The sequence below is a fragment of the Aulonocara stuartgranti genome, assembly GCF_965226115.1.
Source record: "Aulonocara stuartgranti genome assembly, chromosome: 22".
Lineage (NCBI taxonomy): Eukaryota > Metazoa > Chordata > Actinopteri > Cichliformes > Cichlidae > Aulonocara > Aulonocara stuartgranti.
Window position 1 is genome coordinate 20,113,336 of NC_138957.1, and position 16,805 is coordinate 20,130,140.

Consider the following 16,805-nt stretch of genomic DNA (forward strand, 5'->3'; position numbering starts at 1 on the left):
TTGGCATTCTGGGACACAAACAGTGGTCTGTATGAATAGCTTCGACATCGACAGCATCCACTCAGGAGAGAGGACGACGAGTGAAACAGCAACAGCAGCTAGCCTGGAGACAAAGAGCAAACTGGGCTTTCACATCCGGCTTGTGAGTCCTGTTTGTCGCTCTGGTGTCCGGGAGAGGCGGCTCTGAAAGGCCGGTGGCGGTGGTTTTAGTCTCGAGATTGCACTGTTGGACTTTATCCTCGCAGAGAGCTAGTTAGCTAACGGCGGAGAGTAAGTTAGCCACGCAGTGATTTGTGCTGGTGAGTTATCGCTAAAACTGGATGTGAATGCTGGGGGAGTCCTGAAAGTTGATGTGGATAGCACAGGCTCTCCCCTTGTCATGCAGACCCATCTTTGTCGTGTCCCTCCGGCCACTGACTCAACCTTGTCCTGAGCGAAGTGATAACAACTCTGAAGATGGCGAGTGCTTTAGACAGCGACTACAAAACTGACAACATCAAGTCACTGCGCTGGCACGCTACACAGCTGGTGTACCCGAGATAAACCGCTAACACGGGTTAAGTTGGGCAGTTAATGTAATGGCAAAAGGTTACCTGTATGCCTTACTATGCCAGTGCAGTAACAGCACCAGAGCAATGGACTACTACTTATGCTGAAGCCATCGTCTGCGAAGTTTGTGATTACTTGTCTCTGTTGAGATGGACTTTGACTGTGTTTAGACGCTTTCTAGGAGCCTGTAACATAACAGCTGCTTCCAGGTCAATCTGAGCTCCACTGCTGGTCCCCAGAGGCTGTTTGAGGACCGACATGTCAATGTCAGGGGCTACGACCGTGCAGCTTTTCACCAAGCTTGTAAAGCACGCAGTGGGCAAGACGCAGATCCAGCTGAACCGCTGGCTGCAGAAGACCTCCACGGACGAGTGTGACAAAATCGACATCCTAATATGCAACGCTTTTGATGAGAGGGGGACTGGCTTGGGGAAGTCGGATGGTGTTCCCGAGGCCAGCGTTGACGCAGGGGGGACGACCTTCACCGGTGGTGCAGAGTTCAGACACCCGTGTTGTATCACCACCTTCTGTTTTAAAAGCGCCCTGCTGGCGTGCATCCTCACTGCTGTGTGCTTCTCCTCGGTGGCTCTGGTACGCCAATACCTCAAGGACCTCCTGCTCTGGGTGGAGAGTTTGGACAGCTTTGTTGGAGCCATGCTCTTTATAGTTGGTTTGATTATCGTGTCCTTTCCATGTGGATGGGGATATATTGTTCTTAACGTGGCTGCTGGCTACCTCTACGGCTTTGTGCTGGGCATGGGACTAGTTATGGTGGGGGTTCTAATAGGGACCTTTGTGGCACACGTGGTGTGCAAACGACTGTTGACTGACTGGGTGCTGAACAAAGTTGGAAACAACGAACAGCTCAGTGCCGTCATACGCGTGGTGGAAGGAGGAAGTGGACTCAAAATTGTGGCCTTAGCAAGACTCACCCCCATACCTTTTGGACTCCAAAATGCAGTTTTCTCGGTGAGTATGTTTCCAGGTTTTTTTAGGTCATCGTGTAAACTCACAAATTGCAGTAGATGTGTCACAGCACTTGTTCGGCTCTGGGAAGAATTCATTACTGTGCCAGATGATCGCTGAACAAATCAAACAGAGTCCTGACAGTTAATTCTGTGGTCTTTTTGTGTGTGTTTTAGAGGGGATGCATTTTTCTTATTTCTAGGCCAGCTGAATCTCAGGGGAAATCAGAACTATCTAGATACAAGTCAGGAACTGCCAGTTTCATTTCAGTTTAGGACACTGAAAAGAGTAGTTGGCCTGTTACTTCAATATTCAAGGCAGACCGGAGTCTAAATGTGGAAATGAAAATAGGAAGCCGGTCCACAGAGAATGGAAACTCATTCTTCCTGCAGATAAACGGAGTGCTCCTAGGATGTGGCTCCCAGTGGTCAGTAGCCATATTTCAGGTTTTATATTTAGGAGCAATTTTTTGTTTTTGTTTGTTTTTTTTTCCCTCTTGAACATCTGGTGACATAAACACAATTTAGTTTAAGGTGCCACCTTTTTTGTTTTTTTGAGATGACTCATGTCAGGTCAGTGTTGTGATATTGCTTTCAACTGCTCTCCTACATTTAACCGAGGCCCGAGACCTTCATACATTGCATGAATAGTTTATACCCCTTCATTATCTTCCTCACTCAACTCATTGATACATCCAAAAAGGTAAAAGGCTTAAGTGATCATCCTCTGTTTTATAGAATATCAGGATGGGTCACTTGATATGAAAACAATAGGACTATTTAAAATAAATAAATAAATAAAACAAGGTATTACAAGTTGAAGCCATGCAAAAAACATAAGTTCACTTACCCAGTATATCCACAGTTGTCTTTCTAGATACATTTAACATCCTAGGACCTGTAGTCCACATATGTGGACATCACATTTTGGGTTGTTTAGACCAAAATACTCAATTTTGCTCTACAAGGGCCTGATGTCCACTTACGAGGACATTTTACTGCTCCTGTTCTATCAAAATTTTAAATGAATATCCTCATATGTGGCTCTCATTTTTCTTAGAAACAAAAATCAGATTAAAAAAAAAGGTCATTCTTTGATTTTTACATTCATCAGCCCCAATATGCCCAAATATCAAAGAGAAATCAAAAATGCGTGCCGTGGAAGAGTTCGGGTCTTAGGAGGTTAAGGATCACACTCCTTGTGTAGGCAGTAATGTAATTTATAATACTCGTAAAATTGCCACTGAGAGGATTTATTCCTGCTAGTTAGAGCAGGGTGATATGGCCAAAAATATTTATCACGATATATATTTGAAAATTTGCGATAACGATATAACTGACGATATAATTGATGCGAGACAAAATACAACTCCACAACATTACTAGTGCAAAAAGACAACCTATCATTTATTTTCACTTAAACAAGAAGCTGGTTTTTATGTACATTAAAGCTTTATAAAAATGTAACAGTGCAAATGCAAATTCCTTGCTGAAAGTTTAACCAAAAGGCATTTCCAGTAGAAATGGGCTGACATATCCTGAGCATAACCATGTATAATATCCACTGAAGTTAAAAAGAGGTGCTTTGCAACATTAAACTGCAGTGTGCAGTACGTATTTTTCGGACCGTAAGGTGCACGGGATTATAAGGCACATTAAGCGAAACAAAGCAGTCAGATAAATCAAACTTTATTAAACTCATTCTTCTTGCTTCCTCCACTTCTGTACCATTGATTCATTAATGTTGAATTCTCTGGCAGCTGCTCTATTCCCATGTTGTTGCAGTATATTAATGACTAACCTCGTATTGTGGATGGATTATCTCAGTTGTTCTCCTGACTGAAGATTGGTCCTTTTACAGCATCCTGCCATGCGATTGCATTTGTCTCTAACCATGAGGAACCTTAACGTTAACTTTTATAAGTGGGAAAGTGTTAGTGTTTGTCCTCCAGCTTCACTGTTTATGTTATGCTAACATAGCTGTGTCGCTAGCGATCACGTAGCACATAATTATATACCAGCTAGCCCAACTACAGTAACCCTACAAACGTCACTGCTGTTTAGTTTCCTGTCTTCATTTATGTTGGAAGTGATAGCAGAGCTGTACGTTTGATTTTTTTTCAGAAATCTCTCAGTCAGAACATGCAATATCATGCTTAGGTAACTAGCGAAACTAGCGAGCTAACTTCCGCTAGCTTCCTGCTAGCTTCTAACTCCGTTAAATGTAATACATTTTGTTTTCATGGATGCCTGGAAGTTAAACTTCATAGTTACACCTGGTAAAGCAGCAATGCTGATCGTTTTATTAAAGATGAAAGAATTTAGACAGTTTTTAACTCTTAGTGATGCTGCAGTGTTCGTTTGACCTGAAGAATACGGAGTTTAGGACCCAGATTACTCCCAGATTTAAGGGCATCTTAGTCCGACGGCCGCTTGCATGTTCTGCAAAAAAAATATGCTTTGTCGTGTATCTGACGGACAAACACCAAACCAGTTCCACATCACTGAAGTTGCACCATTTTTACAAACCAATTCTGGTTCATCTGTTTCACTCAACAATCGGCCATGTGCGTATGAAAACAAAGGCACTGCGCATGCGCGTTTTACTCATATTCTATCGCGATATTTCATTTTCCTATCGTAGCCTAACATTATACCGGTATTACCGTGAACGGTATAATATGGCCCAGCCCTACTGCTAGTTATAATAAAATTTAGCCAGGACATCCTTTCCACACACAAAAAATATATATATTTATATCTCAAAACAAAAACTACATTTAATCCACTGCATCTAACATGCTCAAAGAGCTTGATTAACGGTAAACATGCTAAAAGTATTGTCTGATGAGAAATCCCCCTTAAATACTGGAAAACGCAGAAGCACAAACATGCAAAATTGAATGCAAATTGTTGGGCTTGAAAGACATTAATCGCTTACAGCAAGAAGGAGTTGATGCACAGGCCCAAGGAGGGGAAAAATCTGATGATGTAAGTGTGTTTCACAAGGACAGAGGTTGTATGGTGCTAAACCAGTGGGGTTTTCCGGGGTGACTGATTTGGTTAGACATTTGTCAACTTTATAGAGTTGAGTGCTTTGCGTTGATTATGATTTCTCACAGTTTAATGTCACCACACTGACTTAAAAAATCTGCTTTATAACCCTCATGCAAATATTGAGGTGTTCGACCGCTATACTGGTTGATCTGAATAACTATCTAAATGTGTCCCCAGTGTGATGTTTATTACTGAACATAGAGAGAAGTCCTGTAAAGGGGTATGAAATCTTAATCTACCCTGTAGCGTGTGAGAGCAACATGTTGAAGTTATTTATTGCACTGCATTACATGAACACTAGACTTTGGTTTAACATATCAATATTGCATTAACATATCTACAGTTACTGTTCAAAATGACCCTTACAACTTCAGACGGTAATTTGATAATGGTGAGATGAGAGCATGTTAATAATGAGAAGCCTTGTGGGTACAAGAATCACGGGACGCAATAAGCATTTGTGCTGCTGTTGTACGCTGACTGATAGGCTGCTATTTGAGAAGCATCTCAAAGTCAGATGTATGGATATCAAGGTTAGGCAGGGAGCTGACGTAGATAAGGGTTTAGAGTCTGTGGTGATCTGTTTGGACAGTGATTCCTTTGATAATGGCACCAAATGCGAGCCTGTTTTGGTTTTTTTTAGTTGTTAGGATGTTCGTTTAAAATATGCTCACAATGTGTTTTAAAATGAAGGTTTTTCAGACTGTGTTGGTGATAATTCCCAGACATACAGTGTCATCAAGTATGAGAATCTGTAATTCTGAATATGGGCATTATTAGTCTTTATTTCTACACTAAGTCAGCAGTTTACCTGATCATGGACTTTGAGTATGACATAGCTTAAGCCTAGCAGATGGCTTTCTTTTGCCTGACTGACTTCAGTAGCTTCATTTTTCCCCCTTGCTGTATACTTCATAGTTGGGACTAGGGCTGCCACGATTAGTCGACTAGTCACGATTATGTCGACTATTAAAATCGTCGATGACTAATTTAATAGTCGACGCATCGTTTGAAGCTTTGTAAGATCACAAAGGACGCAGGAATGAGTAGTAGGATTTAAGAGTGTAATAACGGACTGAAACAGAAGATGGCAGCACTGCATGTACAAGGATGCCAGCTGCCGTTAAACCCCGAAGAAGAAGAAGCTGTGTCCCAGAATTCATAGCGCAGCCCAGCGCAGTTGTCAACAATGGCGGCAGCTAGTTAGTTTTAACTTTACTCTTATTATTCTTTCTGGGTCACAAAATAAACGTTTAACATATTTTCAGGCGAGAATGTAGCTGTGTAAACCTCAAATATCTGCTCAGTTTATCAAGACACCACATATTTTCAAAAGCGCTCCGACGTTTTCGGAGACGTCTGTTACCCACTAGCTCGTTAGCTAGGCGGGAGCTAGGCGGGGGCAAGGCTAACTAGAGCCGTGAGAACACCGGACTCCCGGCAAATCGTTTTCAAACCCACCGCCGTCTTTTGCTAGTCAGGTTAAACATATATATAAGTCACTTAGATAACTTAAAAATGTTATTGTTTGGCTTTCTTTAGTATTTTATTTGTTCCTGAGTAAATCGGTTTGGCTGAGATTAAAGTTATAGTTTTTGCACAGCTAAAACTGTCAAGCAGACAGCTGATTATCAGAAGTGTGAGACGCTGGAGAATATACTCCGGTGTCCTGTTATATTTTAGAAAGCAAGGAGTTTATTAAACTTCACCGAAACAATCTGCAAATTTCATTAAAAATTAATAAACTACCATCTTGTCTTTATTTTTAGTTAGCACAAACACTTCAAGCTGTAAGCTAATGATAGTTATATAAGACCAGATGCTGCTGGTGCAATAAGCTGTACGCTGTACGTCCAATGGATGATGATCTGATTAGTCGACTAATCGCAAAAATAATCGGTAACTAGTCGACTATCAAAATAATCGTTTGTGGCAGCCCTAGTTGGGACTTGTCTGTGCTTCATGGGAGGATAACTGGAGACGCTATGACAATAGTTGCAACATTGAACTTGCTGCTCCACGCTGCAGAAGTGAAAATGAGGTGTCAAAGTCAAAGGGACAGATTTTAACACTCTGTTGCTCAGCTGCTGACTCTGTGACTGGCGCTGTTAGTACCCTCAGTCAGCTCATGAGAGTCAAAGTACAAGGTGAGCTCACTGACAGTCATGTACGATGGTGATCTTCAGCTTGCTCTGGGTTATTACATACATGGTCAAAGCAAACAAAAAAAGGCTGCAATTCTAAAATGGCTAAACAACAAATGCTACAGATGTAGGTCATATTTTTTTGGATGCCAGTTTGCATTTGTTACTTTTCTGCTGGTTTGTTCCAGCTTATGACAGCTGTTTGTCTTTGGAAAATGTGTCTGTGCTTGACTCATTGTCAGGCTTTTTAAGGAGTTTTTTGTTTCTTTTGACATATTTTAGATTTACAAGCAGCTTGTTGAGTTCTTGGTGGATGTTGCTCCGAAAAGCTTGGAAAAACTCTCACCTGTTTTATTGAGATATCATTATGTCTATCATCTGCGTCTTTCTTCGATAATGAATAATATGGTGTCAAATGATAACTTGAAAGAAATCACAAAGACCGCATTGAAAGTAGTCCATTAATCATTATTTCCACACTTTTATCAGCGGTTTCCTCCTGTATCTGCACCTGTCTCGTATGCAACTTGTTCTGACTGCTCACATAGCGCCATGCAGCTGTTTTATGAAAAGTGCTGTTAAAGCACACTGTATGCTAGCTGCTTGGCACCAAGTGGCAAGCAGACACACTTAGCATAGCAAAGAATTTACCAACCACAGTGTACTGGAGTTAGTGGACTCCTAATCTTTCTAAACGGGTATCTACATATACATATGCAGAATGTGGAGGCCCGGGCCAACTTTGGGATCTGAATTTGTACTCATCAGTCACAAGCATGGTTACCGGTACCTGACAAGGACAGGAGGCAAAAGAATGATTTTATTTTTGCAATAAACTATCGCCTGCAATGGATTGGTGCTTTTGAATTTACCTGCATTTGTTAATGCATTTGCCTAACATGCAAAATACTGCTGGTTTGAGATAAGGGGGAGAGACAAATCTCCGTGTCAGGAGGGGCATCCGGTATAAGAATCAAAATAAGGTTGTAATCGAACAGATGGAGCAGGAAGCCTCAGATATCTGCTGGCTGCATCTGAGGAGAAAATTGGCCTTTGTCCTCAGATGCTAATGCTTGATTTACAGGACTGCATTGCCTATGCTGTAGACTGACATGCACCTTCCAGACACAGACTTCAGCATCTCTGAGTAGTCTATTTGGTAGTAGTGTCTGATATATATGTATTTGGTTTATTAAGAAAAGCATGATGTTTTAATAAGAAGAGACCTGATTAACACAGTGAGGTGGCTGTTTCCTTCTAAGTACCGTAAAGAAGGTGGTGGAGAAGTGATAGCATTTGCTGTTAAATGACCAGGATGGAGAACTGATATATTCATCACATCACCCAGCGATGCGTGTCGCAGTTGCTTCCATGTGAAATTCTTTGGTTTCTGTTGGAGAAATGACTGTCAGAGTGGAGCTTTTCAGTCTCACCACCTGTTTTCCCTGCAACATTTTCACTTTCAACCCCAACTCAGGCTCTTGCTGGATACTTAATCTCATCTGGAGGTTCATTGTAAAGCCGAGCTGCTGTTGTATCTGTACGATCTTATTCTCCACAATAAAAAGAGAAACGAGCCAATTCTAAGCATAGGCCCGTAACGGCTCACAGTAGAGTTATGTCTTGTCTGCCCTGCCCTTGGTAAGCACTTTCTGCGGTGAGGCTACATTTCACTGTGCCCCTCACTTCTTTCTGCTGAAGTTGGTGGTGCTACATTATCACGGGTAACCTAAAACGACACAGAGACTGCAGCAGTTAGCAAAACAATAGGACAGCTCAGGAAAAATGCTTGTGAATCCGTTGAGCTTCAGGTGCGTGCTTTCATCTCCGCACATCTATTTTATTGCACTTTTATACCTGCTCGCTATCCTGGCTCCAACACTCGTCATAATGAGCTGATGAAGCAATCTGGGAAGTCTTTGTGTGTGATTTATGGACCTTCGGTACAAGCAGGCATGTTTTAAGTGTTCTTCACACTCCATTAGTATGAATAAAAAAGAGAAACGGCATCACAGTTGCAATCCTAATTTTACTGCGTAGTCAAAGCACCTAGTGTTTTGTTTACAAGCACAAAGTCAGGCCTGCATTGCTGCTGCTCTAAATAAATCAGGCCAGTCATAAGATGGGGCGATATTTTTTTTTCACTTGAATTTGCAGATTATCGTGATACAGGCTTGCAGAAGCAAGTAGGAGGTTCAGTGGGAATTCTCTGCACAGTCTTAAAAATACCACAGACTGGCCCTTCCCTGGTCGCATACAAGACAGCTGTGTGTGCCCGATGCCTGGGTGGGACTTCAGAGGCCCTGTGCTTCAGAGACTGCATTCATTTTCTTCTATAGCTCTCACAGATGTCTCAGAAATCAGCTGAAGGCGTTTTGATTGTGTTGGCACGTGGCGTGGACACATCAAGGCTAATCTTGCGAGGAGAAAAAGCCTGTCACATGACCGTGCAGAGGGAAAAGTGCCTGGCGAAAAAACAGCATGGACTACAATGTTAGCTTGATTAACCACGATTCGATAATGTCAGTGTTTTGTGAAGTGTAACCTAAGTTCTTATCAGTGTCTAGTGTGATAACGGGAGAGGATTTTATCCCAGCAAAGAGACACTTTGGCCGCATCGAGCGCAAATGTTTTCAAGCCCTGATAACATTTTGGCACAGACAGTCTTGCAGCAACATACCAAAACCCCTGACACACTGCTATCAGCTGCAGCGTAGTCACTGAGCACACGGTGCCAAGGTCACATCCTCCCACAGCCAGCACGGGTGCACAGAGGCTTATGTCATCACTTAATCAAGAGATCAAGGGTGACAGCGAGCCAGCAGTTATTTATATTTACCGGTATATTTATATTAAGGTGGTTGTTTGGAGATACCGACATATCAAAGTTCAGGATACTTGCACCAAAATTTATTTAACAGCTTTTAGATTTAAAAAAAAAAAAAATAGAAGAAGAAGGGGTCTGTAGCAACATTTTTTTCTTTCTTTCTTTCTTCTTTTTTTTTTTTTTTTTTTTTAAAGACAGCATCCTGCCTTTGAGTAGTTTTTCTAGTAACTGAGGTGAAGGGACTCAGTTGTGATGTAGCCTGTGAGCACAACACTAAGCCACATCATTGACACCACTGGCAGTGCTCTGCAGAGACTCTGGTCCTGGCGTTCATGCGGATGTTACATTTACTCGTGTACCACTAACCGGAACAAACCCCGAAGGCAGCGACACTACCCAACTGCAGCCGTCTCCTGTAGCAGAGCACCCAGCCTATGCACAGAAACCGCCCAGGAGTAGCTCAAAGACCATACTCACCCTCCAGCTTTATCAGATCCCAGTCTGATTGAGCATCTCTGGAACGCGCTAGAACAAGCCTGATTCGTGGAAGGCAGCCCGTGGGGACCAGACTGCTCTCCTGGTGCCAAACGCCACGAGCTGTTTTTGCATGATGCATATTTCAACAGGTTTTGGAAACTACACAAAGTTCAGGGCACAACAAAATCAGACAAGTCAGACAAGTTTGACTTTCACAGACTGACAGAGTTCAACATTGTTGAAATAACTGGAAGACGAAAAACTGAAACAGTCTTTTAGTTATAGATGTTTAAATATGATTAAATCTGATCTTTTTCTCGTGTGTTTTACTGTTATTTTATTAATGTTTGAAACCTATTTTGTTTTTTGGGGTTTTTTAATCACTGCTCTCCTTTCACAGATCACAGATGTGTCCTTGCCAAACTACCTGGTGGCCTCCTCTGTGGGCCTGTTGCCCACACAGCTTCTAAACTCCTACCTGGGCACCACACTTCGTACTATGGAGGATGTCATCGCTGAGCAAAGCGTCAGCGGCTACTTCGTTTTCAGCCTGCAGGTGAGCTGAAGGTGATAATATATTGAGTACGAAGGTAACAATTTTCAAATATCCGAGATTTGAAATGATATGTTGCTTTCCCATTTTGCTCAACGTTGTGCTGACGTTTAAAGAACAAAAGCCCAGCGGAGCTCGTTATCAGCACACCCCTATTTGTGACCATACTGAATATTTATTCTTAAATATTGGTGATTATTGACGGAATAATAATAGCTGTGGATATAAAATAAAATAAAAATGTGTGTAAATGTATTGTGGAAAATGCTTTAAAATGGAGAACGGTAACTACTGTGACGAAAACAAGCTTACATACAGGAAGTGTAAGATGTTCTTTTCTTGAAATGACTTCAGCAGGTCTGTGGGATGGTAATGGTTTCTCTCATTGTTCTGGTTTGAGCTTGTTCCACTCTTCCACAGTTTAACTTTAGTTATTTTCATTAATTTACCTTCAGGGATTTTCTAGAGATTCTTGTTTGCGAAGGACTGAGCTGTTTGTATTTCACTGTTATCAGATTCTCAGAACTTATGAAACCGGTTTTGCAATTCAACAGTGGTTTGGTTTGTTTTTGTTTTGTTTTTTTAAAGAAGGAAACAGTGATACATGAATGAATGTCTGATGCGGTTGTTTACCTTTTTGCTTTACAGTAAGGAAGGAATTCCTGCTATAGAAAACATTTTTTAGACTATGACCTTCTTTCCAATCTTCACTGACATCTTCCTCTATTCATGCACTATATGTCCTTCAGCAGGTTTCAGTTTAGCCTTTCTGTTAATGATCTGTCAATGAGCTTTCAGTCCAAATTCTCTCAGGCGATGAGACACTTTATGCCAAGAAAAAAACATCAATGTTCAACAGCGAACTGACGAGCAATGTGGTCAATGAGCAATGAACCAGTTTCCCACTCAAAAGTTTCTCTCTGGTGAATTTGTCCCAAATGGACAACTATGGATGGATTTTTTTTTTTTTTTTTTTTTTTTTTTTTTTTTTTTAAACCTCCTGAGACCTGAAGATTTTTAATTTCATTTTAATTTAATAGAACGTTCAGTATCAGGTGCAAAAAAGTTCCCTTATGAAGGATGTTATCCACATTGGATCACATTTCCTTTTAAAACATCTCATTTAAGATTTTTATTTAGGATAGAGTATTTTTAAAGTACAAAATACACTTTAACTACATCCTGTTCACTTATATTAGGCGCTTTAAATAGATTAAGGGGTAGCTTTGGTATTCCCTGACTTTTATCTCTTCTGTATCTCCACCAGATGCCCTGCTTGGATGTTATTCAGCCCTTTTAGGCAGGTCTTTGCTTTGGAGCACTCCTTGTTGTAGGTTTTTGTGAGTCAGAAAACACAACAAAACCACGTAATCTACTAAAACATCAAACCCACAACAAGAAGAATGTGCTCTCCACCGACCAAGCCTGCGTGTACGCCAGTCTGACCATGCGAAATGCAGGTTGAACACTTTTCTTTAGAGTTACAATAGTAACAGAGAAAATAAATATGACCTACACACACAAGCAACAGGTGACAGATCTCGTCCTTGCTTCTAAGAAGAACTTTCTATTACTTTTCTGTGAAGTATTATTCCAGGCATTGCTCTTGTTTGTGCCAGAAAAGTCAGCTCAGCTCACCTCAAGTTCATTTCAGTTTTACAGCATCACCAACACCTGTTTAGTTTTATGTAATTCTCACAGGTGCTCAGGGAGAGTTAATAAAGGTCAGGAGTCCAGTGTCTGGTGAGTAGAACAAGGTATTAGTGTTTCATGTTATCTCATTGACAGCTGGCCATATTCACATGGAAGCCAGTCATGATGGGAAACTATGGGAGGTGCCGATGTAGCCCAGCTTCCCTGACACCAGCATGAGGAATGGACAGTCGGATTTTCTGGATTTGCCCTGTGATAGATGGCTCTCGCTCAATAGCAGTACAGATAGGCTCCTCTTCCCTGCTACCTTAAAGTGAACTGGAGAAAATGAATGAATTGGAGTTAAAACCAACCTTTAAATAACTAATTACGTGTGATTTATATAATAAAGATATTGGTGGTTGTCCTTCAGTATAATTAACGCAGTGTTTCAGAGGCTACTGAGTTTTTGCTTCTGAAGTCATATTATTTGTTTGGGCTTGTTCTGAAAAACTCATACTCCAAAGTGACTAAATGCCAAACTCCAGCTGGCTTCGAGATTTAGTTTTCATAGGTATGTGAGTTGTCTAGAAGGTGAAATGTCTTTAAATACAGAAGAACGCAGCAATGTCTTTAGTTTTTGAACTAAAGTTCCATCGATATTTGTTCTGGTTTATAACTACTAACTTAATTGTTACAGTTTTCATTTCTAAATGTTAGAATGTAGCTAAAATTTGCCTTCATCCCTTTTTGCTTTTAGGAGACAAAACGATGTGCCTGTAAATGTAGTGCTTTACTTTATTATCGTCATCATTACACAAACAGAACGCTCATTACCACAATCGTTAGTTAACACAAAGCTTCTTGCTCTGCTCCGCTCTACAGATCATCATCAGCATCGGCCTGATGTTCTACGTCGTGCATCGGGCTCAGGTAGAGCTCAACGCAGCCATCGCCGCCTGCCAGATGGAGCTGAAGTCGTCGCACATGAACGGCTCCTCCACCAATCACAGCAGCTTCACCTACTGCAGCAAGAGGGTGACAGCTGGAAGCGGAAACTGCATCAACATCGTGTGATCTCGAATCGCCGCACGTGGCTGTAGCAGCCACGACCTGGTCACTCAATTGTAACGCACGTATCCTTGAGGGAACCAGCACAGTTCAGCTGGTGTCCCAAACACGCCGGCGGCGTACTGCAGCGATCGTCCCGGCATCAGTGTACGCCTGTAGTCGGTGTGGAAGTGCGGGACCACGCGCCTGATAATGGTGCTGATGAACGTGGTACGTCATAATGGTAGTTTATTTGTTTTCTGTTAATGGTACTTTTTCACATTTGTTACATGAGATGTCTGCGGAAATGTGACGATCTCATGGCAACCTGCGAAATAGTCACGATATTTAATCCTTTTTTTTGTGCTCATGTAGAACTTCAACTTACAAAGTCCACACTGGGAGGCGGGAGATGGTGGCAGTGGCATGAGTTAATCATACACTTATTGAGACTGTAGTTTGAATGCTGGGCAGGAGCAGAGCTTTCAGACTCTGTTTTATTACCTTTACACTTAAGATGTTTGCTTTCTTTTACTGCGGTTTGGCACCAAAAGCACTAACAAAATAATAGTTTGGGTTAAAATGCAAAGTTTGTTTTCTACATGATCTAACGTGACTGTTTCACTTTTGCCATGTGGGTGGGCAAAAATATGGCGGGTAGCACAGTGAGCGAGTTTTAAAGTACATGGCAGGAAATGAAATGCCTGCTTTTTTTTCTGAATGTGCAGGTCCTTTCAAAGGAACCGATTTTACTTTTGATTTCAGTGTCAAAAGAACACCAGCCTATGCACCTTTAAGTATACCTGTTTCTATTTTATTTCAGGTGATTGATTTTGCTTATTTGCAGTATGAGTAATAAAGGGCATTATTAATATTTTTGAATTATTTGGCATTTTAATTATGGTTCCCTTTTTTTAAGTGTCTTATTTTTGGACTATGGAGAAGGCGGGAACACTCCCAGTGCGCGTAGGCTTTCAGTTTGAGCACCTCCTGCAGGTTTGAGAGGAGAGCCGGGAACTTTATAATCCAATATGTTTAACTCAGAGCCGCACACCCTGCGAGCGATTCCCGCATCGTTGGTGATCCATTTTGATTTTTCGTTAATGTTCGTTTTACTTTTGTTTTTGTTTTTGCTGTGAGATTTTTCTTTTTCTGGAGAATTATAGTTTTGTTTTTTTTTTCTCTTTTCTTTAAAATGGTTGATTTGATAAATCAGTGCAATACATCTAAGAACGAAACTGCAAGAATGTCACATTTCAGTGCTGAAACCAAACTAATAAGAAATGCTGTCATGCATACGACATAACACAAACCCAAGTCTGTGTGTTATTTGGGGTTTATCTTACTTAGATTACAGAGATGTGAGCTCGATGAGATAAAGAAGCTTTTATTTTTTTAATGTGCCGTGAATTGAGGAAGCTTATGAGACGTTATGACCCCGGCCTCGCCTGAGGTGAGGCTGAGTGCAACTTAAGACTTTTTACTTGTTGGTGGTGATGGACATGACCTGGTAACTTCTCATGCTGTAGGTTTGTTTGCACAGTCCACTACAGACAAACATTATTTTCATACAGATGAACTACAAATGGGTTTGGTTGGTCAAAAGGAAAACTGGATGTGTCATAGAAGCTGACAATCAAACACAACACTGACACCAAGGGATGAATGTGATACTACTTTTTATTTTTTACATTTATTGTGATGCTGCTCCTCAGACCAAGTCTGATAGAGGAATATTAAGGGCTCCTATTTAAAAGATTAAAAAAAATTACACATCTTAATGTTCCTGTAGTTGTTCACAAAAAGCCTGCTTTGTGATGCTGGTGCAACTTTTTGTTTTGTTTTTAATTTTAATTTTTGTACCTTTTTGTTCTTCTTAACGCCAGAAACTGTCTTCACCCGAACACATTCCATGCTGTCAGTCGACTGGCAAGCTGTAGAGTTACTTTCACACTAAATGTTGGTTTAAAGGGCCCCTTCCGGTTTGAATTTAGCAATAATTTTGACAGTTTAAAGCAAAAAAGCCCATACCAGTATGTACCAGTAAGCTCTTTAGCCAAGTGAGGGGAATCGCTTAGTCGGGTTATAACGTGAACAAAAAGCTGCATTTAAGTTATTTGATCTATATTCCAGAGTATCACCTTTCCCAGGTTTGTATTTCAGTGTTGAGCCTGCCTTTTACCTCCCGCTGCCTCTTTGACAGACATCTCTGAGTTGCCTATGATTTGAAAGAGACGTCACGAGACACGCTGGTATCTGTGATCAGAACAGCTTGTTTGGTATTGGGAGAGTCCCTGAAATGACTGACTGCTTGCACACAGATCACACGAACATCTTTATCGTCAGATTGAAACACTTTTACAGCTTCTTACTTGAATTGACCGTTTACGTATAGAGGGAGAGAGGGGAACGTGTCTTACAACTGATAGCTTGTGAAAAAAAAAATCACTTAACACTTAGTCATGTTTTAAAAGCACGGAAATGTGGTTTGTTTTAAAGTCTTAGATGTCCCCTAACAGAGACTCTCCTGAAACGTAGCATGATTAATGAAGTTGTTCTACTCGGAAGTGGTTTTTTTTTGTTTGTTTTTTGGTTTGTTTGGGGTTTTTTTGTCTGTGTGTTAAATTTTGTTTTTGTCATGTTTAATGCAAAAATCAAACATATAAATGAAGCTCGATTGGCCACCGTGGGGACACGTCATTACGTTTAAGCGTCTCACCTGGGAACTCAGATTGTGCAAAAATTTAGTTTTACACTTAAAGGCTTTGGTTCTTCCTACGTGGGCTCTACTTAACTTTAGATATAGTTATGCAACAACTGATTCCTAAGGGAAGTATGTTTCATAGACACCCATATAAGACCTGGGTTTGGGATGCAGGTGTTATACCGAGTGAGGGATCATTAACCTAAAGGGCCGTGAGGTCATGTGTGGTGCTATGAAATGTAATACTTCCCCATCTGTATCAAGTGCATTACACATATACTGTATTTTGTAATACAGAGAATTTTACAGTGTATAAATGTTATTTATCACTGTACAATGCTTGTTCAGTGTTATTTATGAAAGAGAAAATAAAACTAGACAGTTTGTTATAACCTTCTGCTTCTTTTTTTTTTTTTCCATGAAACCTCACAACTAAAACACCTGAATTTATTTATTTTAAGTTGAGGTTTCTTCTGTGTTTTCTTGCAAGATGACCTCTTTTAATCCTCCAAGGTGAAGTTCATAATTACGTAGAGACACAAATATTTGGACAAAATATTTTTTTTCCACAGTGGATTTCATGTCAGCCAGTGTTTTAAGTGCCAAGTTTCAGTTTTAATTCAAGGGATTTAAAAAAAAAAAATGAAATTAATTTTAGGACTTAAAGCAATTTTGATGCATAGTCCTCCATTTGTAGAGGCTCTAAAGTAACTAGGCACATATTGATAAGCAGTACAGGTAAAAGATCTGTTCATGCAAAGTGTTTAAGTTGCGTTTTGCTGCTTTTCACTGGAATGAGGTCCAAAGTGATTTTGGTGCAAGTGTCATCATTAGTCTGAAAAAATAA

At 40.7% G+C, this 16,805-nt stretch overlaps 1 protein-coding gene across 2 annotated transcripts; it reads left to right on the forward strand.

Moving 5' to 3' along the window:
* tmem64 (transmembrane protein 64) lies at window positions 1–16,350 on the forward strand. 2 transcript variants are annotated; one of them, XR_014274353.1, is made up of 4 exons: window positions 1–1,518; window positions 10,420–10,575; window positions 11,840–12,315; window positions 13,090–13,173. XR_014274353.1 is itself a non-coding variant. In XM_082522469.1 (3 exons), the coding sequence occupies exons 1-3, from the start codon at window positions 808–810 to the stop codon at window positions 13,279–13,281; spliced, it is 1,059 nt and encodes a 352-aa protein (XP_082378595.1). In that variant the 5' UTR covers window positions 1–807; the 3' UTR covers window positions 13,282–16,350. The 2 variants fall into 2 exon arrangements, 1 of the variants encoding a protein (XP_082378595.1); XM_082522469.1 differs by lacking the exon at window positions 11,840–12,315 and having other exon boundaries at window positions 13,090–16,350.
* The last annotated feature ends 455 nt before the right edge of the window (window positions 16,351–16,805 follow it).